At 35.4% G+C, this 23,350-nt stretch overlaps 1 protein-coding gene across 1 annotated transcript in view; it reads right to left on the reverse strand.

Annotated features, from left to right (window-relative positions):
- Positions 1 to 23,350, reverse strand: part of KHDRBS2 (KH RNA binding domain containing, signal transduction associated 2) — a 309,215-nt gene that overhangs the window by 224,828 nt on the left and 61,037 nt on the right. The window contains exon 2 of the mRNA XM_062488563.1: positions 21,964 to 22,091. Coding sequence (XP_062344547.1) covers positions 21,964 to 22,091 — 128 coding nt within the window. The remainder of the gene's footprint in view (positions 1 to 21,963; positions 22,092 to 23,350) is intronic.

The following is a 23,350-nucleotide window of genomic DNA, read 5'->3' on the forward strand; positions in this document are numbered from 1 at the left end:
AAAGGCAGGAACATTTAAGTCACCAAATCTTTATGGGGCACAGAAATGGACAGGCAATTTTTGGCTGACCTCAGTTTCAGAGAGCATATAGACTAAACCCATTCAGATGTTTCTTGAACAGACAACAGTGCAAATTGCAGGTGCAGTTCAGAAGTGACATATGGCCTCTTATTATTTCCCCAAATATGCTGCTACTGCAACAATAAATATTTAAAAGACATTGCTAACTCTCCATGAAGTCTTAGACGCACTAATGTTTATAAATCTGCAAAATTTGATTGAAAGAAATATACCAGTGCTCTAATCACCAACCTACAAATTACTTCCCATTGAAGCAATATAGTGATTTCTTTTTCCAGAACTATAAAAACTTATGAATAATAAATCGTATAAAAATCTTAAGAAATAAATATTAAACCTTTGTTTCCCCTTCTTTCTTCTGCATAAAGAAACAATATCAAATGTTGTCCCTCTTACCTGGGAGAACAATATTCACTTATCTGCCAAAAAACACTTGTTTAATCATTATGGACTTAAAAAGGGAAAGAAACTAGGGAGAGAAAGAAGGAAAAAATCCAGGCTGATTAAAAAATGGAGAAGGGGGTAAACAGGTCAACATCACACTCTTCCCCATCCCGCCCACTTTCATGTGCTAAGTTACCTTTTGTTAATACTAAATAGATTCTGTTTTTATCCACGTTTCCCTAAACAAACTGGTCTAGTGATGTTGCAAAAACATAATTCTTAAGTCATCTACTAGAGTTTGAGGGCTGCCCTGCGGTGGCAACAGGATGGATGTCTGGTACTTTCTTCCTGTGAATGTGTAACTCATTTGGACAACAAATGTTGAGATGCCAGAAAAAAAAAAAATCCCTCTGAACCTGAGGGATGAAGATATGCTAATATATCTTCTGCAATATGAAAACATTTTTGCCACAACTTAAAACCTGAAGTGCATTAGAGGGAATGATAAACAGAAAACACATAGTCATTCTATGTACTGTACAAGATAAATTTAAATATATTAGTCAATAAAGTAAAGAAATAATAAAATAAAATACCTATAGTAATCTGCACCAGCATAATGCACAGACTATTCAGCACTTTGATTCTTTTGATTAGTTATCAAACAACAAAGCAACAGTCATTCCCATAAAAAAATATAAAAAATCCTACAGAACTTACAGAGAAAATCAGGGAAGTCAATGCATTCTTGTATATTTATGAAACAGATTTGACAACCATACTCTTATTAAGTATATACTTAATTAAGTATATATATTAAGTATATACTGTTGGCATTTGATAATGCTTTTCATAGTATCTTTTTAAAATAATTTTCATAATCCTGAAGAAACATTTAATTACTCTAATTATTTGCATGGTTAAGCGCATGTAAGGTTTTTTCCCATCTCATTTATTTAATTTTCTGTTCTTTAAGTGAGCAAATGTCAGTTACACATGTACTAATGACAGATCCTCTTCTAACGACTTTATGAAGTCAGTGTTGTTTTAAGCAGGCTGTTAGCACTGACATATTCAGTGGAGACACTCAGTTATAGCCTACAAACAACATACAAATACTGGAGCAAGTCATCCTCAGGACATCCACAAGCTTAGCTGGAAGAATTACTGGGTCTTCATGTGCTATCAGACACAGGAGGAATAAGCCAAGAAGAAAGTAGAGTCTCTCAGAGAGAAAAAAAAGCCATTTTTGGAAACCTAATAATTCAACTCCAAGGTTAGCTGTATGGGATACAACCCTAATGGTCATGGCATTTGTCTGCAGGACCTAAGACAGCACTACCCTATGCACAGTGTGGGTAGGAATATTCAAAATAACAACTGAACAAGGGTTGTGTTTACCAAGTGATTTTACTACCTTTTCAAAATTAAATTTTGAGGAAAATTATGTCAAAAAGACATACTAACAAGGAAATTTTTCATTTCTAATTTATGCAGTTTACATTGCATATGGGTGGGAGGCAGTTTTTTTAATAATTCAGTGGTGAAAAGCTCCCATGTGGAGAGAAGGATGTGGGATGTCAGGAACTAATAAGAAGGAAAGAACCCATGCATCTCTCAAGGGTGTGAGATTGCTGATTGGAGGTCAGTAAAGTGTGCATTAACAGTACTTCTGAGAAGGACAAATACAGTTTCTTAACAGCAGATGCATAAAATGCTATAGTGAACAACACTGGAGAAGAGTCAGAAGAAAATATGTATGCTGTAAGACTATCAGTATATGCACAAATGAACAACTATGTTCACTTGAATTGGACTTTTGAATTCTTTACACTGTAATTTACCACACGTAGCTAAATACCCCAAACCATCCACAGATGCTACAATATTAGCCCCCATACATAAGAATCTCTGAAATATCCATTTCTTCTTCCTGTTACAATACCTTACTGAGGCCCTAAAATATTTTTTTTTTTCATTTCTATAAGGATAAAAGTTGACCATATGTAGGTCATGCATAGAAATGCTACAAATATTTAGTCAGGACAGAATATTACATATAGCAGTATAGAATAGAGTACTACATATAGAATACTATAATACTACAAGAATCTGTATCATCTACTGTTAGGAAATTATAAAAGAAGGGCTAGGTATCCTAAAGAGACAAACTGGTCTACTTGAAATAGACAGATGGGAAGACAAGAGTGTGTGAAGAATAACTAACTAAAGGGTGGACAAAACAAACACGTAATCAGGTATCTACTATATAATGAATACAGAAAGTAAAAGGCCAACACCTGTTAGGCAGTCTGGCATCTATAAGGTGTTACAACTAGCGAGAAGCCAAGAGAAAAACTGTGCCCTAGAAATTACTGGGACTGCATCTGGTGATGCCTTGTTTTTTCACATGCAAGGCACTGCTTAAGACTGCATTTCACACTTGTAATTTGCTATGGATAGGTATAGGCAGATGTCTTGTAATATTTTTAAATATATCTGAAAAAGCTAGGAATTAACTTCCTTTAAACTGGGAGAAACCTGTGTGTAGATCACCTCACACACCTAAAAATCCATCAGACACTTATCTATAATGTCCTAACAGCTTGGAAAACCAATCATCCATGGTAGGTACTTCCAGCAAGAGCATCAGCAAACAACCTTTAGAACAGCACAAAGGGATGCTAAGCAAGAGTATAGAAAGGTCTGCAAAGGAAGAGAGAGACCTGCAGTAGTTAATTATCAGCTACTTTACTGCTGAGGTGACAACTGCTGCTTTGGTTTGTGAGTCCTGTAACTCAGAACAGCTGAGGAAAATGTTATTCACTGTGAGTTGCATCATTATGTATTAGTCATCATATATTATTTATACTTTCAGCTCCCACTGAATTCTAGTTTATGGCCTCAAAAATTGCTCTCATAGTTTTGTCTTACTGGGAAAATAACTGGCATTAGCAGTGGCCAGTGGTAGATGAAGATGTCCTGCTATCCCTACATAGATGCAGAGCTGTGACTGCCTGTTCATGAGTGCTACAAGGCAGTCACCTGTGCCTCTTCTCCCTGCCTAAATCCATTCCGGTCTGCTGCTAACAGCTGCCTGCACATAGAGGCAATGATGGGCTTGAGGGGAAAAAGGGGCGATATTCAAATTCCAGTTCTAGATTTCGCTAACCAGTGATATAAAAATATGTGGAGAATTTTCACAGTCACACAGAATTGAGAAGGACCACGTGGATCATTGAGTTTGAACACACACTTGTACTATACAGTAGCTCAAAAAGTCTCTCTTTCTCCTACACACAAAAAGACACAAACCAGTCAACAATGACCTATGATATACTTAAGTCCCAGAACAGAAGACCAAGAGCCAGAAACCATAGTATGTGCCAGAGGAAGAAGAAAACAGCAGCTCTCAGAAAAACACTACCATTAGAAAAATTTTCAAAAATATTTTAAAAGGATTATGGAAATAATGCTGCCAACCCTGCTATATGTCATTCTAGCTCTCCATTTTGTACTAAATCTGTTTTCAGCTCTAATAGCTGAAGTCTGTCACGCTGTAGTACATATCGGTAACTCCCATCTTACAGGGTATATTGATATCAACCTAGAGTTGGCAAGACTACTTCTGTAGCACATACAGCTTGTATACTGTTATTTTAAAATAATGAAAAGGAAAAATAGCAAATACCCTCTGTTACTGGCACACTTTGTTATCCATTAGGCCATTTTTATGGAATGTGGTTTTCAAGAATGTCCTTTTACACACCTAAGGAAAAAAGAGACACTGACATACTTCAGGATTTTTATGACAGAAGAAGAGAAATATGGAGTACCAGTAAAGCATTACTAAGAGGATACATCAACAAGAGGTGGAAAGCTTTAAAAAAGAATCTATGATCTGTAGGACTTAAAGATGCACTGGCTTGTTAAACACTTAGAGCTTCATGTTTCAGTGTTCTCTGCTCCTTGAAACTTCATCAAAGTACTGCAGTCTGTGATCCTCTGACTTTGAGTAGACTGTTCAGCCTAGTAAGGTGAAAATACCAATTTTTCAATATTTGTTATAATATTATTTCTAATACTTAGAAAAAAAGCTTCATCCCTTAATATAATGCCTTGAATGTCAAAGGAAAATGATGGAAGAGGTGTGAAAAGGTGAGAAGAAAAGGGAACTGTCTTACACTAGAAAGACTAGAAGTTTTTATTTATGCAATCAACTCATCATTATGAGCAAGTATTTGAATCTTTCCTTTCCTTGAAGAAAGGAAAGATAGCGTTCCAACATACTAATGGCATAGGTAAAACATTCAGGAATCCCCAAGAGCCATGCATAATATGTACAAAATGAGGTTGGACAGACTGTACAAACTGGAGGTACTAAACTGTTATTACAAATGAGCTTCACTTGCATATTGCAATAAATGTCCAGTAGTCACGAATTCTGGTTGCTTCAAGGGGAATATGAGCCAGGCAGCATTAGAAAATCTACCCAGAATTAAAGATTCTTTGTTTGCCACAGAATTAGCTGGTATAGATCAAAAGTGAGTATTTCAATAAACATCTATAGTCTTGTGCTCCCAGCTAAGTGACAATAGATCCCTACCCTTGTACTCTGGTGATATATGCCAAGATGCTGTCTCAGCTCCAGGGAATAAATATTATCATATTGAACTGCTGTTCATTTATACTATTAAATAATATTTGAAAATGCTATCTTTATATCCATGCTGCAGAATTCTTGCATACTTTCTCTAGATTGCATGAGCACATCTGATGTTTGATATCATCCACGTATAGTTAGCTTAAGTTGTTTTCAAGCCATGGAATTAAGTATTATTCACATACACATTCCTATATGCACATTGCTCAATTATAGATGAAGGAATTAATTCCCTGGATGCACACATTATCATTTGTAAAGTAGCAACATAAAAAGTTAGAGACCAACATTTAAGCTTCTGCAGTAGTCAACTGTATTTTTTACATTCTTATTTGTCTTGTATAATTACTCTGCATTTCATCAAAATATTAACAAGAGACAACTTACTCTCCAGCAAGAATGATAAATACAATGTATGTGACTCTATCACCTCATGATTAATAGGGTCGTTTTTATTCATGAAGTCAGATGTCAAGACTCAGTTGAAAAATGTGCATCATCTTATATGTATTTATTCCAAAGCCTACTAAAATTGCTTTCCACTGCTACAGATGGATACAATAACAATCACTTTTCACTGTTTTTTGAATTAACACAAGATGTATGTCAAATGATGACCTTAAACTTCCTGAGTTGAAAATTTCATTTAAAACTTGACAAATACACTGGATGCCAGAATAACACAGTATTAACAACTCACATGAAATCTACTACCTCTTCTAACCACACTCCTAAAAAATATCCTTAAAAGCTTGGCCTTCTGTTGCCTGGAAGGAAAAACTGCACAACTCTTCTTTGTTGTCCCATCATATTTTAATTTTTTTTTAATGATCTTTCAATTTAAGGCCAGTACACTATATTCCTTTATGACTTACTGCAAAGTTAGTTGATAATAATTACTGGAAGTGCTGTTATTGCTATTCTACTGTAAATTTCTCAGAATATTCCCCCTGTCATTCCAGAAAAATTAAGATATGCCCACGATCAGTTCCCCATCAAAATAAAGTACCTCATTTTCCTTCTAAGTTATATAACAGTAATGAATGAGTTTTAGAGAAACATTACAATTAAAAATTGCTTAAAAATTAAGGGGAGCAGTTAATAGGTGTATTGCAGTATCTTCTGCATAGACGCTGGTTTTTTTTGTAAGCCATTGTACTGGCTGATAAACCACCAACTACAACACAGCTCATTTCTTGAATAATTAACAGACTACAGCAGCCACAAAACCAAGAAACTTGAAGAGGAAGTGAACTTTGATTCACTATACACTAGTGAATCAAAGTTTATGTATTTCCACCATTCAAGCCCTGAAAGTGACAGGGCTTCTGACACAGCTCTTACACATAGATATAGCACCAGGCTGAAACAGCCTGTGTTTTCTCCTGATTTTCCTACTTTAAAAAGTATGAAGGAAGCAATTATTCAGAAAATGAGAAAGAGTGTACTGACTGAGGAAAAAGCAATTACTTATAATTTACTCATTCATGTTAGAGAGTCTATTTTTCAACAGATTTCAGGTTAGTTTCATTAGCAGAATAAGGCCTTGATGCTAATTATTTCTTTCAGGCAAAAATTAATGGCTGAAGAGAATGTGTTCACAAAACAGTAACTCACAGCAGACTCTACAGTCTCTCTCTTTTTTTTTTTTTTGGCACTTTCCTTGCTGTAAGTGAAGTCTTTATTCTAGAAAAAAGAATCTATCTTTATGCATCTGAATACACTCCCAGTGTCTTCAGTAAAACTAAACAGATCACATAAAAATCTAAAATATATGCAAATCTTTGCAATGCCATCATCAAATTCCTAATATGCCATTAATGTCAAGCTATTACACTTGAGAACTATTTACTTTTAATGTCACTTCTGACTAGTACCTATTTCCACAGAAATCTCATTTGTATAAAAAACCCACATCCCCAAAACCCAACAAACTTTGTTGTGGTTAGTGTTCTCAGTGACTCGTTCGTTCTTTATGACATAAATGCAGTCTTCATAAACAAATAGTACTATATAATAAGTAACACTGTACTGTTAATATTTCTTTTCCTTAACATCATTGATTTTAAACACAGAAATGTGATAAATGAGAAAAAAGTTACTGCAGGCTACTTACCTAAATATAAGTAATGAACCATTACAGATGTAAACACTCCCTGTAAAAACATAAAGAGCTGTGATGACTGCAGGACAGCTGATAATGGTCAGCTGGCAATAGAATCTCTGATTTAAGGGAAAAACTTCCTCAAAGTGCTTCAAAACCGCCCAGTCTTGTTCTGCAAATACTGGAGTCCAGTTTGGGGATATTATATCCAAAATGTAGCATCATGAATGTACTGTGCACTGGATGTGTCTATCATAGCTGCAAAAACGCAGTTCAAGAGCATCATTTAAAGAAAGGGGGGAGGGAGAGAAGCAGAAAAAGACTACATTTTCCATTTCTATATCTATTTAATCACACTGATAAAAACCCACTACACAGTTAGGGAAGAAGAAGCAATTAAATCTCAAAGCAACTTACAGAATTTTTTATGGGTTTTTTTTCAGTTTACACATACAAACACCACCTTTACAACAGCATACACTGAGAGCAGTCAAACTAGCACATTGGGAAAAAAAAAAAAAAAACAAGATATTTGAAACTGAAGCTTGACCCTTAGCAACACTGAAGCCACTACTGCCAAAGCACTAAAGAATTCATCAAGTAACAACTGAAGTTAACAGCGACTGCCAGAAAAGACCAAGCATAAGTGCTGCTGGTGTAACTACACTGTAACTTGAATTAAAGACAACCTCTACAGCTCTCTTTAGCCTGTTCCAAGCCTTGGCTGTAGCAGTTATAATATGGCTCAGATGACTTTCTTAAATGCATTATGTAGCTTTTTCTACACCCCATCAGTACATCCCCATCACCCTTTACCACAAAATTAACCTGTAAGCAAAACTGATTTTTATTTTCTTTCACAGGAAAAGGCCATATATATGCCTTTTTGAAGGAGGAGGGGATAAGACAGGAGCTGATAGTGACCCAGCCTTCTAAACATAAAGACGCAGTTTACAATAAAAACTTAAGAGCATATTTCAATTTGGGGGAAAAAAAAGTTATCTTTTTATAAAAGCCTAGTGTTCCACACAGTCTAGTGTGATTTTTTTCTTCTTTTTTTTTCTTTTTATAATGATCTGTTTGGCAGGTTGTGCAATCTTTGCATACCATCTCTATGCAATACAAATCTTTCCCATGCTGATGATGGTAAAATTAGCCATATTTTGTCAGTTGCTATATCATGTGAATTACTCATCTTAAAAGGTCTTCCTATGTGTGTGAACAGTTGTGCATTCTTTATGCACTAAACATTTGTTTTTTAGTATCTCTTATTCCACAGATACATTCTTTAATTCTATGCAGAAATTTGGAAAGAAAAGTGGACCAGTGAGACTCTTTTTTCAGAAAATGTGCTAATACCAGGGAATAAAACCCCTGTTTCAAAGGTGTAAGAAGATATGTAGGTAAAGAGAGCTAGCACCTTCAAAGAAACAGCATCAGAGAAACAGCTAAGCTGGAGAGGCTTTTCCAATGGCTTTCAATGTTTTTGATCAGGTTCTAAATTTAGGTGGTAGACCCCAGAGTTCAAGAACTACCTTTTCTTAGGTGTTTCCATTTCACTAACTCTAAAGTTAGAAGTTGTCAGCTTACTAATTAAATAAACATAAAAATAATTTAAAAAAAGACAAAAGGGTGCTTTTTGGGAATCTATTTTACATGCAAACATTTAGGATTAAATTATTTACCCTGGAAAAGCCTTTTTTTTCTAATTCTTTAAGGAAGCTTTTGGTCTTAGAAGGATGAGACCATTTTAACACCAATCTACAAGCAACACTAAGTGCTCTCAGTTAAAAAAATGCTCTTTTACTGAGTGCCTCCCTTACAGTCTGCTCACATGTGGGTTTTGGGAGAATGCAAGGGACACAGTTGAGTGGGAATCCTTTCTAGAAGAATCCCTTCTCTCCTTTTCCATCCCTCTCTAACTGGAATGAAGGGATTTGTCCCACTGTTGTTCTAGCAGTACCTTTAGCCAAACATGACAAGCATGAAAGGCCAATGCATTCACAGAATTTTTTATAGTTTCCAAAGTACTTCAATGATTGATCACATTCTTCAGCGACAAACTAAAGTCAAACTGTTTTCTCAGAAATTATTTTTGAGGCTCCCAGAACATAGTTATCAATATTTCTGGTACTAGTTAATTCATTTTTTGTGATACCATTTGCAATAGAAATTACAAATGAATAGATGTCTCCTGTAATTACCATTCATTTCCTTCTCTGACTAAAAAGGTGTTTTGAGATTACAGCATTCCTAATACCTCAAAAATGCAAATAAAGTGTTCTTGTTTCTCCATTGCAATGAGTATCTGCTATTAAAAGTGATTTGTTTGGCAGTTTTCTCTTGCCAGCTCTTACATGAAAGCAACCAAGTCTGTGCTATATAAATAGCTCTTTACAGTGGTTTCACTTTTATTAATTCCTCTCTCTGTTGTGAATGCCACTTTTTGATAGTGAGAGGGGGGAAAAAAAAGGTTGTTTTTTTTCCCTTTTGCTAATTTATTAGATTCAAATGCTGTGTTTCTGTATAATCTAAAACCCCAGTAACAGGGTATCCTGGACAGAACTAAGACTATTTCTACACCTGTGAGTACTTCCTGTTATACCTGAATCACTTCTAAATTCACTACGTGCTCAGTGCTAACAACAAAGATATATGAGACCACTGAAGTTACTCAACCCACTCAGAAATCTGAGTCTTAGTTGGTAATCCCTTACTGAACTCAGAGCTATTGCAACTAGATACTAGAGATTAAATAAAAATGAAAACGTGCTAAAAAACCCTGCAAGCCAGCTGAAAGATGCTATATTTTAATGGACTGCAGCCAAGTAGGATTTGAATGTCCTCTATCTGTACAGCTTCTCTAGGCATTCCGCTCCTTGGCTTCACTGTTCCCACGCTGATAAAGATTCTCCTTTAATCCAGTGTTAAAACCTCTTGTTTTAAGATATACCTGCTCCCTCTTATTGCCCCAAGAAGCACCATTGTGAAGCGTCTCCTCAACACCTTCCCTGCAGAAAGAAGGGAGGCAGCTCTTAGGTCCTCTGGAGACAACACTTCTTCCTGACTTACTCAGTCCAGCTCCCTCAGCCTCCCCACACAGAACATGTGTTCCAGCCACTGGTGATCCTGGCAGTCCTCCTCTGAATTCATTTGCCTGTGTCTTCCTTCTATCTGGAAAATTAAAATTACACACAGAAACATAGGCAATAATTTTCTACTGACAGCAGATGAACACATCGGTTGTCCCATTGTCATTTCTTTCCCAGCTTACATATCCCTTATCTTGAATGTGAAGAAAATCTCTGCAGTTTCACTCTAGAGCACTGTGAGTCAACTTCCAGACTAAGAGGATAAATTCAGCATTGTGGAGCACTAATGCACCTAGCTCTGCTCCCGCAGACACAACTGACTCCCTGCACTTGGTCTGTGAGCTTGAGCTTGAGCCCGAGCCTAACAAAACACATCCTTGCAGAGATACGGCGTGTTCTAATGATCTGCTCCTGGGGAAAAGAAATACAATTTTCTCTCTTCACTGACGAAACAACCATGAGAGGATTTGTAGAGATTCCCACCTCCCTGTATGTTATCCTTCTGGTATATCCAGGAGAGAACACCTTTTCTGTACCCATCATCCCATTCTTTTCTACTGAAAAGGAATCCTTAAAAAAAAAAAAAAAAAAAGATGGAAAATATCTGAAAACTTGAAAGCTTTGTTTTTGTTTTCCACTTTTCCCCTCATCATCTCTTCTCTTTAATGATATTCCAAACAACATGATGTTAAGTGCTCTGAAAGTCATCTTGCCTTTTCATGCTCATATCATTTCTGCAATATCAAAAAATGTGACAAATGCCTGACAAATTTATACCTGAAAGAGATAAACCATCTCTTCTTGCAGAGCCTAAAAGAATAATAAAACATGATTTGTACTAGCACTAAGCTAATTACAGTGACACTCCTGTGCTACAGTTCTGCTAGTGTCAGCGCTTACATTATGATCCCTTCAATCCAGGGGTTTATAATTCTGCTCTACATTAGTTAGCTACTCCTACAGGAGTGCACAACACAGCTGTTAGTGGCTTCATTAGTGACACTTTCCTAAAAATGGCATGATTCTTAAATTACTTCTAAATTTTGTAACTCCCCTGTCTGCCACATGATGTAAATCACAAACAACTTGTAGCTAAAGCAAGACAATTCAAGGAGACAAAACCCATCCGAAATATGATTTATATGCTTGGACTTAAAAGTGCTTGTTTTTTGCAAAGTTTAGAGACAACAGTTGCTATATATAATAACCATCTTCACTATCTTCCCACCCAGACATATTATTAGGACTTCCTGGAAAACTCAGGTTTCCATTAAAGAAATACCTAAATAATATCATGAGTAAGAAGAGAGTTTCATAAACAGTAAATGTCAGGTGATGTTTTGGCAATAAAGCCACCAAACATCAGTGTTTTATGTTTCATATGTAAACACATTTATCTAGAAAAATATGCTGTGATTTCTGGTATCTGGTAAAGCACTTGGATACCTTGGAAATCTTTAGATAACCTGTCCACTTAAGTATGTTGATTATTTCAGGCAACAATTCACTGGACATGCCACACTGAGAATGCAGAATCTTGGGTCTGAAAATTACCAAAACAAAAAAGCACTGCCTTGCATCGTGCTGGGACATGACATAAAACATGGTCTTAATTATGTCCACTTTCTTATTTATATATAAAGGTAGGCATTTAGAGTATCTGGTACCTATGCGAGTAACTGAGATGAAGTTTTGAAGCTTACACAGAAATTCTATTTCTTCCAAACTCCACTTTCACTCAATGATAAAAATAAGTATTTAAAGCAAGTATTTAAAGTATTTAAAGATGATAAGGAACAGTCTAAGGCTCTACAATCTGAAACAATATTCCCAGTATATAAGAAAAAGAAAAAGACAGCAAGAATTCATTGCTGGTAAAAGCAGTAAAAAATTGTTCTCTTACAGAAAAAAGGGCTTTTTCTGGCTTTCTGCTACCCATCAGTTTTTTTCTCAATAAATGACAGAGAAATAACTTATTCAAAACTAACGCTGTATTTCTTTAACTTCTGAGAAACATGTTTATTCTTATTATCATTACTGAACAATTCTCTATAGTCTATAATTTTTCTTTTAATATTGCAATAAGCATTGTTTCAGTGAATCTTCCTTGGGTAAAAATAATCAGGTGAAGAAGATTTAATTCTCTCTTGTTGAACTGACACAGACAATAAACAATGAGAACGAGTTTCGCTCATCAGTAGACAGTCTATCAGCTTGGAAAACAGTGATTAGTGAGCAAATGGTGTGCAATTATGCTATGCATGCCATGGTGTACATTTCTGGTAGCATAGTAAATCATGGGTGACAGTATCTACCTGAGTGCTACCCACTCCTTACTTCAGTAGCAGGATTATAATCTCCAAAGGTAGATGGAAACATATTCTTGCTACAGTTGTCACATATTGTAAATTCATCCTGTTGAAACAAATCTGTGAGTTCATATTTAGGAAAAGTGACAGACTAATTGTCTCCTCGTCTTTTTTAAGAACTTATGTCTGACAGAACTATGAGTTGCTACATCTCTTGATATGAAAAAGGGATTGCATGGCTTCCCCCCAGTGTGTAGTGTTTTTCTTCTGACTCACAATCCCAAACCATGGATATGGAACAGTTAAAAAACCCCACAGATAAGCCGTGGTAATCACAGATAAACTGGTGGTTCTACAGTTAATATAAAACCTAAATCTATCAAGTGAGCATGCTAGCAATTGATTATTTGTGCTCCTGAAAATTTTTATATACTGATGATACTACTAAGCTATGTAGGCTGAAAATGGAAGGCATATTTTAAATAAGTTTTAATAAAAAACACACACACGTATACATGTATGCATTCTAATAAAAACATGAAAGATACATTTATGAAACAGATTTCTTCGCTACTGGAGCATAAAACTTGCATTTGCATTATGTGAAAGTGTCACCTGTTTATTTTGTTTGCCCAATGTGAGTAAGAAACAAGCAGGATAAGAAGGTGGCTGAGGTCAAACACTCTAGGCTAAATAGCTGCAACTCAGCAAATTAGAGCATTCTCAGCATAAATTGCTTTCATTACCATACTCCTCTAAAGAGCAACATGTTGTAAAGTCTTCTGATATGTGGGAAGCTTGAGAAACAGGGAGAATGCCACCAAATTTCATGACGTTGCAAAGGAGTTATAAAACCATTCAAAGGACAGTCCTGAAGAAGAGGAAAACCTTTTCTAAAAAAAACGAACTAACTGGTCCAGAAAATTCACATTCACTCTGCTTGGGTCACACAGGCTCTGGAGAAGGCTGCTTGTATGTCCTTGTTGCTGTAATTGACCTTCTATGTGAGGAGACACACATGACCCATGGGGCCATGTAATTTCCAAGCCTTTCATAGGGAATCAAGGAAAGGTGATCATCTACCTTGTGTATTCTTTTTCCCTAGTAACTATTGACCTCAAAGCTTGACTTCAACTCAGTTTGAAAGACGAGGCTATTTCAAAGACAAGTAAGACCTTTCATGTTTGGAGAACACAGAGCTGCATAGAAAAACTGAGTTCAAAGTGAGGCAAAGGCTGTGCCTTATGCTCATGCCGTAAGTGATCTGAAAATCCATAGAAGACAAAATTTTTGCCATCATACCCATCAGCAAAACATCAGATCAGAGCTCACAGCTAAGCAAAAGACACAGATGTGCACAAAAAAAGCTTCCTTAGCTCTGAAGTTCAAGGAACTGCTTGCGTATTTAGGTACCACTGAAACCTGAATTGTTCTATGATGAATTGTATCACCTCCTGTCTAGTCATTAGGTCTACTGCAAAAGGATCAAGGCAGAGTATTATTTCTTGTGTCAATATTTTATAACCAATTTTAAAAAAAATTAGATGAGAGTTATTACAAATAACATTAACGACTACTTTGACGTGACCTTGTAACACTACTTGTACAGAGGAAAAAGCCTGAAGAGTCACGAAACAGATTTCATCTTCAGTTTCAAGAGGTAAAAACATACTTCAGGAGTGTTTGTATAAAATAAAACAACAAATTTGCTTTCAAGAACTGATTAGCCCACATAGATTCTACAGTTACAAAATATTTGATCAGTTTAGACTATAATAATGGAGGCATATGTAAAAATAACCAGCAACAACCTGTTGCACTAATTTTGAAGCATCCAATGTGCATTTTTCCCTTTAAATAGTGGATCTTTTTTCAATGTTTGAAAGGAAGCAAATATTTATTTTAATAGCAACTTTAACAAGCTTCCAAAACATTCTTTAAACCTCACTATTTTGCTTAAAGTTATCAGTTTACTGTTCTTTCAATCTCTGCTAACATATAAGACTGTAACATAAAAAACTGCACAACATTTATACTGAACTGTATTTCCTTATTAAAACATTACTAATATTATTAGAAATTTGTATATGAAATTGCTCTACAACTGAGTAAAAGCTTACATCCTATACGATAGCAGCATTTCAAATGGAAAAGCTGTATTCAGTATGGCTGACTGGAGTTAATTTTCTCCATAACAGACAGTAAGGTGCTGTGTTTGGGAGCTGTGCTAGAAGAAGTGTTGATAGCACAACAATGTTCTACCTATTGCTTGCACACATAATAAGTTTTTAAACTTGAATTTTTAAGGACATAGAAAAGTCCAGACATGGTTCTATGCAATAGAACCAATTTGGCATAAAGTCTTTTCTTCTACTGCCCTGCAAATTTAAGATGTTGATATCATAAATGCTAAGTGATGTAACTGGCAACTGACCCTCTTAAAAGCTAGAAGGAAAAAAAGTAGTAACAAGTCCAAGTAACAAGAAGCAGATCAAAAACAGGTGAATTTTTTTGATCAGTACACATCACTGGCTTAGCTCCACTTCTGCTAAAGTCAAGGGTACTGTGGAAAATCTCACACTAACCAACAGATTGCTTTAGAGTTCTCATGAAGCATAGGTCCAATTTGAAAGCTTTAGTAGATATGATTCACTGTGTATTTAGACAGAAAGTGTAATTTTTACTGTTCAATACCGTTTTTAGTCCTTAAGAAGCAACACAGATAAGTGGAAGTGAGGCAGATTCTATTTCTTATCCTAAATCACCAACAGACTTGCTTACAGAACTCCCCTCGGATTCCAAAAGCAGACTCCTTTGAAAATACTGAACTTGTACTGATGATACTGAAGGCAAAATTTAGCCCTCAAATCATCCATTAATACAAAGAGCAGAGAAAGAAAGAAACAATGCTGCTGTAATTGCCAAGAAAACCCCATATATCTTTGGGTGTAGTTTGAGCACATGTCCACAATCAATCATACACAACCAGTGTACATTAAACTGAAATCATGCTCCTGATTAGAGCTGTTGGTTTAAGCAGGGTAAATTCCTGCCCACTCTCACACTTATTTCATTAAAGCGGTGCTATAAATTATATTTTTCTTGCCCCCTCAAATAGGAATAAAAAAGAAGAATAGAGAGGAATGTAAGAGGTTCAGTAGGTTAGAAAACATGAGTCATGACTAACATTCCCAGTGGGGAATGGCTAGGACTCATCTGTATTTCATACAGTTGCTACCAGCTACCAACTTTCTCCTGCTCATATTTTTACTTGTCCCATTTTCTACTAACGTTGTGTTTTCTAGACTGCCAGCTCCTTGGAGAAAGACCAGTGTACTTATTAAGTGTATTGAGTACAACGGATGCCTCTACCTTAGTTTTGGCATTTGAGTGCTCTGCAATACAAAATGGTAAATTCTAACTACTCTAAAAGTCTGCCTTGAAATATGGAAGGGAATACTGCATTCCACTGTAACAGCACTGAGTAAATCCCAGTAAACCACTACGCAGCAATTTAGTGTCTCTGCTTGTAACTTCAAGAATGGGTTTAAGGAAGAAAACACTAAAGGATGAAGGCTGATGTATTTACTTTCATGTATAAAAAACCAGAAGATAGCCTGTGAGAAATCTTTCATGATCATGCAAACAAAGGCGAGGAAAGTAGTCCTAATGTTGGGAGTATTTTTTTGCACTACTTGTTTTTAACTATGCTAATGCTGTTTTAATTACACTGCTAAAGATTTATGCAGCCATGGATAGTTAAATGAAACAAAACAGGCAAATCTCTAAATTCTATCTGGAATACACTTTATTCTCTGCAGTCAGGAACAATTTTATGAAACAATTTTTAGAGACGTCTGTACAGAGCAGCATTTCTCAGGATGATAAAGAAGGTAGTTAATGCTGTGGGAGCTGATTTCAACAGCAGTGTTATGAAAACAAAGCATTAATGAAAATTGGGGCAGAAATTGTTTTTATAAAATAAAAGCTATTTCCTGTAACCATTCAAGAGATCTGTAAGATTGGCATCAGCCCTTAGAAGCAGTAGACTCAGGGTTCATTTCCTGAACTCACCTGGAAAAACTTAGTAGAGAGATGGATAAAAGATCAGGTCCTATGTAAAATGGGAAAAAGAAAAACCTTGTGTGATCTTTTTTCAAGTACTTTACTGAAAGTACAGGTAAAGTATTTGGGTTTTCCAAATGCCTGCTGTCATTAAATGGAACACAAGATCTGTATCTATTTTGGGTCTTGAATGCAATAGGAAATACTAAAAAACTGCACTGAATAGCAGAATTGCACTACTTGCAAGAAAATTTTGGAGAAGTAGAATGAGAGTTCGAGGTTTGAGAGGTTTTGCCTTTTCTCTCAGCTTAAGTACAGGAAGTTAACTACTTTTCCAACTTTTTTCTCTTCAAGTGTTCACATATTTGATTTCACTTTCCAGAATTAGTTGGAAAGTTCATCCAGAAGTGATTTAGAGAAAATATCTTGGTTACAGCTATTTATTTGAAGCAAGAAAGTAAACAATACTGAAAAACTATAATTTTAATTTTGAAATATTTCTGCTAGTCTATGTAAAATGCAATTAATGATCAAAATGGAAATTATACATTAATAGGGAATTTGTTAAGAAATAGAAATGAGATATTAGAAAACTCAAAAGATCCTTCTCCTAATATCTGAGTGCTTAGTAGGGCCTGGTCTTTCACCACTGAATAATATTTATTCAAGTATCTTTTAATCGGATTGTTATGAACCTTAAGTACTAAAACACTTTATATAAATTTTATGAAGTAATTTTCTGTGTATCTGTGACTCCAGAAATTGAAATTTAATGAAAAAATCAAATAGTAATAAACTCCCAATTAAACACAGTACCTAAAGAAGTTTTTGCCCCTATTTCTGGTGTTGTGTAGATTAGAGATTATGAGTGACAATTACACTTGAATATGAGAACTGAATTGGCCTCAACTAAAAAGGAATTTTGAAACTTACCCACACAATTACACAGCAATTATTGTAAAGCAATTATAAAGCAATATATTTATAAGCATTATTTTGTTACAAAGATGCATGTTCAGTTATTTCATTAAGACCAGGTAGGGATAGAAATCTTTCAAGATATATGAGAAAGCATTCTTTATTTATACAACTATTTGCAGGATCAATTTCAGTACAACACACTTCACGTACATCAATAATTTTCTGCCTTCCAATGTTCAGGCTTCTCTTTAAAGAACTCAGCTGGAACACAGAACCAGAGAAATCTTTAGATTTAGTTTGGCATCAGTCTAAATTCTAGTATCTTGCCCAATATAAAGGTTTTTCTTGTCTTACACAGGAGAAGAAAAATACTGGCAGGGCAAATAAAAATCTCCATTCTGTAGTTAGATATTTAGCTCATTTTCCTCTTATAAAAGTGTTCGGAGTCTTTTTAGTCTCCTGACACATCAACAGGATGAGTGAAATATCAAATGTTCCTTATGCAACAACAAGGTAGTTATTTCATTAAAACAATATAAATCACAGAGAAAACTCATGGCTACCCATTCTGCTCACTAACAGCCCACGTCCCGCTTCCCTTAAAAATTTTCTACTTCCTTGCCATTCCATTTAATGGACCTATCAGGATATCTTATTCTTCCTAAATTACTTAAAAGTGAACCAAACACAAATCTGCAGATGATTAATATGACAACAGCTGTTTTGAAAGCACAGTAGCAACCATCAGGTTTGAGAGAAACAAAACACGAAAGAAAGAGAAAGCTAAATAAAAACTGTATTACTTATCTGAGTTAGACAGTAAAGACAGAATAACAACAGAAAAGTTCACCCTTCACAATTAATTCTTTAGCACTGCTGAGTTTGTCTAAGCTATTTTCTTAAAGTCATGAGTTTATGAAGCATAAAACAATACAATAATATTTGGCAGTGAATCTTTAAAATAGTAACAGATGCTGTGCTGGATTTAGCTGGAGTAGAGATCACTTTCTTCCAAGTCTGGGGCTGTGTTTTGGATTTCTACTGAAAACAATGTTGATAAAATGCAGATGTTTTTGATCTGAGCAGCATTTACAGTGTTAAGGATTTTCTGCTCCTCATCCCACCTGACCTGTGAGGAGGCTGGGGGCTCTCCAGGAACTGGGAGGGGACACAGCTGATCCTAAATACCAATGGGATATCCCAAACCATACAGTGTCATGCCCAGCATATACAGATGAGAGAAGGAGGAGACATACGGAGTGATAGCATTTGTCTTCTTAAGTCACCATTAAACACGATGGAGCCCTGCTCTGGAGATGGTTGAACACCTGCCTACCCATGGAAAGTAGTGAAGATATTCCTGATTTTGTATTATGTCCATGCACAACTTTTGCTTTAGCTATTAAAGTCTCTTGTTTCCACCCACTGTAACTATTCCACTCTCTCCCATCCCACTGATGCAGGAGTGAGTGAGTATCTGCATGGGGCTTGGTCGCCGGCTGAGGTCAAACCAAGACAGATGCACTGCAATCTTTAAGACTTTTATGCACATACTGTTTATTTTTGACTTGTCAGCTGTTTCATATATCTGCACTCATAGAAAGCGAAATAAATTTACAAACTGAGCCATTTCTTAATGGCTGAAACCCAGCTAAGCTGAAGCCAGGGATAATAGGGGCAGAATTTCACCTAAGTCAGCAACATTTTAACTTACAATGTGTACTGGACAAGTTTGCGAACAAAAAACTTCCTATTTTATGTGCTACATAAAGCTCAGGCTTTAAACAAGCTCTAAAATTCTTAAACTGTGCTAAGGAACATTTTTGCAAACCCCAGTTCAGATGCTTCTCAAACAAGTTCTCACAGAAAGAGGAAGGAACTATAGAAAACAACAGAAGCCAAACTACAGGTAAGTAAAGGGCAAAAATCTGCATTGCCATGCAACTGACAAAGGTTACCACCAAGCATCTGAACTGTCACTTTTGTTTTTCAGCAACAAAGTAATTTCAGATTTTTGTTTCTTTCTTTTTTGATTTTTGTTTTAATAACCCACTCTTCTCCCTTATCTGATATATTTGAAATACATTCAAACTGAGGTGTGCTTAAGTATTTTTAAACAAACCCTGAGGTTTGTTTGTTTCATGAAAGTCTTAGTTGGAATTCAAATATCATGAAAGTAAAAAAAAAATAAAGGCATTATGGGACAGAAATAAGGATTAACAAAGACATTGCATCACTATTTCAAGAGGAATTTTGACTGCATTAAAAATATCTGTTGCATAGTGTAGAGTGTGTAAATGAGATGCTGTTTTCACCTGGGCTGCTGGTATTAATCTCAGGATAATTAATCTCAGAGAAGATCATTGCTGAAGTATCAACTAACACCCCATCTCTATTTCAGATTCTTGTTTTAGAGCAGAGATAAGAGGCCTGTGTCTTTACCAGAGCTGGTAACCTAAAACAGCAATTGCTAATCACAGCCTTTCATATTCTTTTCCTGTTGTCTGCACCAGACTGTGGACACTTGAGTAGAGACAATTTCATAATTACTTATTCTACCACTCCAAGAGCTATCTAGGCACTACAAGCCTCTTGTGTTAACTTTTGGTCAAACCTTAAAATGTTGCTGCTGACTCCACAACTGTCATTGAAGCTTAGCCTACAGACCATTAATACATTTTTAAGCCAAGGGTTCCCTTGGAGCAATTTATACTTTTACATGAAGTTAAAGTACGTGCAAATGTCTTCCAAGAATGTCCTCATTCCTAAACAGAAAGCCTATAAAATATTGCTTTAGATGGCTTTTAACTGGGCAGATTTTTTTCCACAATTTCATACACTTGGACACTTTCTGCAGATTTACAGAACCTTGCTTACCCAGCACTGCCCAAAAACGCTTTCCAGCAAACAATGAATGAATGGTTTTAAATGATGTTATTTCAAATATAAATGACTCTTTAGTGAAATCACATGGTAATTATTGGAACTATTTATAAATACAAGTCTGATCAACTACTCTTAACATATTCTACCAAATATATAAAACTAATTCTCTCTTAATTATTTTCTACATTTTTAATTATTTATAAAGCAAGCTAAAGCAACTGCTGCGCACTGATTTGACTAATGTATAGAATTGTCAACAAAAGACAAGACACTAGATTACAGTAATCAGCAGTTTGATACAAAGTGAAAATGCAGTCCTTGAAAAATGATTCCTAGAGATGGTATCAGGAAACCTGCAGTTCTGGGAATAGTTCCATGCCAAGTACAGAATATTGCTAGCAAATCAACTACAGAAACCTTGCCAAAGATTACTCTGCATTACTGAATAAGTATTTCATTTCCATCACACTGATTTCTTTTGCTCCTCCACTCAAAAGCTGTAAAAAATGCCTTGTATCTTTTACTGTTCATTAATATGACATTTTCATTTAAATAAACTAAGCTAATTTAATCATATTCAGGTGCTATATTGAATAGATAATAGGGTTTTGTCTTTTAAATAGTTTGTCTTTTATTCTACTACGTTCACCAGACAGTATTCTGAATGATTATCACACTGCTGCTATGAAGTTACAGCACTATTACATCCTGACTAAGAACTTAGGTCACCTACAGCATTTACACAACATACCACAAATCAAGGCAAAGCACCTCAGGCTATGCAGCAAGAAAGTAATTCCTTATAGCACTGTATGTGTTTCTAAGGTCTTTACCATTTGGGTTATTACATTATCTCAGTTTTATATTCACTAGTCAGGAGGTAAGTGTCAGCTGGAATCATTGAATCTCAATTTTGTTACACCTTTCATTTTGTTTGATGAGCTTCTTACCACCGCAATTTATTGCTCTGATGAAAGTATAAAGCAAAAAACTCAGATTGTAATCAAGGCTAATGGTGGACCAAATACCATGTGATAATAAACCATCAAGGAAAAAATACTCTGGAGACAAATGGAGATGTTTATCATTTCAGTATGAATACTATTAGAGTAACTGTTTATGTACAATAAAAAACTGTATAAGAAAACCAAACATGCAATTTCCAAAAAATCAGTATTCTCTTAGAAAAACAAAACCTAAAACTTCCAACAAGCAGCTAAATTTTGCAAGAAATAAAATTTTTTTCCGCATTAGAGTAACAATGAGAACTAATAAGAAAGTCTGAGTTGCTAAAACATGTAATAGCTAACAGATACATTTAAATAGAAGATTAATTTCTTTTTTTTCTTACCATCACAAAGCCTGCATATTATGAGTCAATAAAAATGGTCAAGTGTATAACTTGTTCATCCTTATATTAATAAATACTAAACAAGTGTTAGAGTAGATTTACAGTACCTTTGGATATTGTTTGACAGGGATCAGAACTCTCTCTGACAGCTTTATGTTTTTGTTGCTGATAACATCAAGATATTTCTTTTCTTCATCTTCCTTCTTGCCTTCTGAACCCTGAAATTTTTCCATTTCTGAAAAAATATAATGAAACAGAACAATCAGTGACATGGTATTTGTTATCCTTAGGCAGTTTAAGCTTACACATTCCTATCCAGACTGTGCCTGAATGCCTGTGGTGTTTGCACCCATGTGACAGGGACTGCTGTCTTTAAGAGAACCTGGATACTCAGCAGTGCTGAGAGGCAGAGGTGACAGTCCATAGGTCACTCCACAACTAATTCTTCCCCAGCTGAAAGGGAAGTCAAATGACCTCAAGAGGAGCAGGAATAGATGAGGCTTACAATTCCAGCTATCAGTCTTTTAAAGGGAATAATATCATCACAGCTTGATGCTTTTTGTAAATGTGACTTGCCAGAACTAAGCTGGATTCTAACTGCAATGGATAGCTTTCAGTACAAATACTAGAAAAGTGAAGAAACTTCTTGCTGTTACTGAATTTCCATTCAAATATTTCTGAATTAGTTAAAGGTTATACAAAATATGATAAGAAAAAAAGTTAACTCTTCCTCAAAAAAATTCGTCAATTAACAAATGCAGCAAAAAAAATGTTTGTTAGATAGATAGATAGATAAGATAGACAGACAGATTTGGTAATTTGTAGAACATCCTAGAACTTACCAAAAAAAAAACAAAACAAAACAAACAAAAAAAAAATCAGTAGAATAGTTTTGAATTCTTTATTCCCTAAAGCTCTATAATCAATGGAAAACAACAAATAATTGAATTCATGGTCCTGCAAATATCTTATATAGTGCCTGAGAGCTCCCTGCCAGCAGAGGTACTATTGAAAAAACTGCTTTTGCAGCAGTGACACTGTTGACAGCACAGAAAATAGCAATGCTTATAATGAGCTAATTATAACTGAATTACAGCTGAGAAGGGGCAGCTGTGGGTCTCAGAAACATGCTGCTTCAAGGACCAGAAAACAAGTGGAAAGGAGGAACTCAGCCACAGCATGCTCTAACATTCATATACAAGTTTCTTTGACTTCTAACAAGCATAAAGAAGAAATGTGTTGAAAAGCCCATGTCATAATTTGTTAATGTTTACGCTGCTTTTATGAGATCAATTAATTTATTTAAAACCTACACTAGCAGACAGTTCTCTAATGTTGCAATCATAAGCTCTTTTAAAACCTCTCAGAGAACACACCTAAAAACCTCAGATGGGATATACACTCAACAATTTAGGATTAGAAATTACTTACAATCACTAAAAGCATCAGAAGAACATTTAATTCATAAAATACTTGAATACATGCAAAAAATGT

This window comes from Cinclus cinclus, chromosome 3, assembly GCF_963662255.1.
Source record: "Cinclus cinclus chromosome 3, bCinCin1.1, whole genome shotgun sequence".
Lineage (NCBI taxonomy): Eukaryota > Metazoa > Chordata > Aves > Passeriformes > Cinclidae > Cinclus > Cinclus cinclus.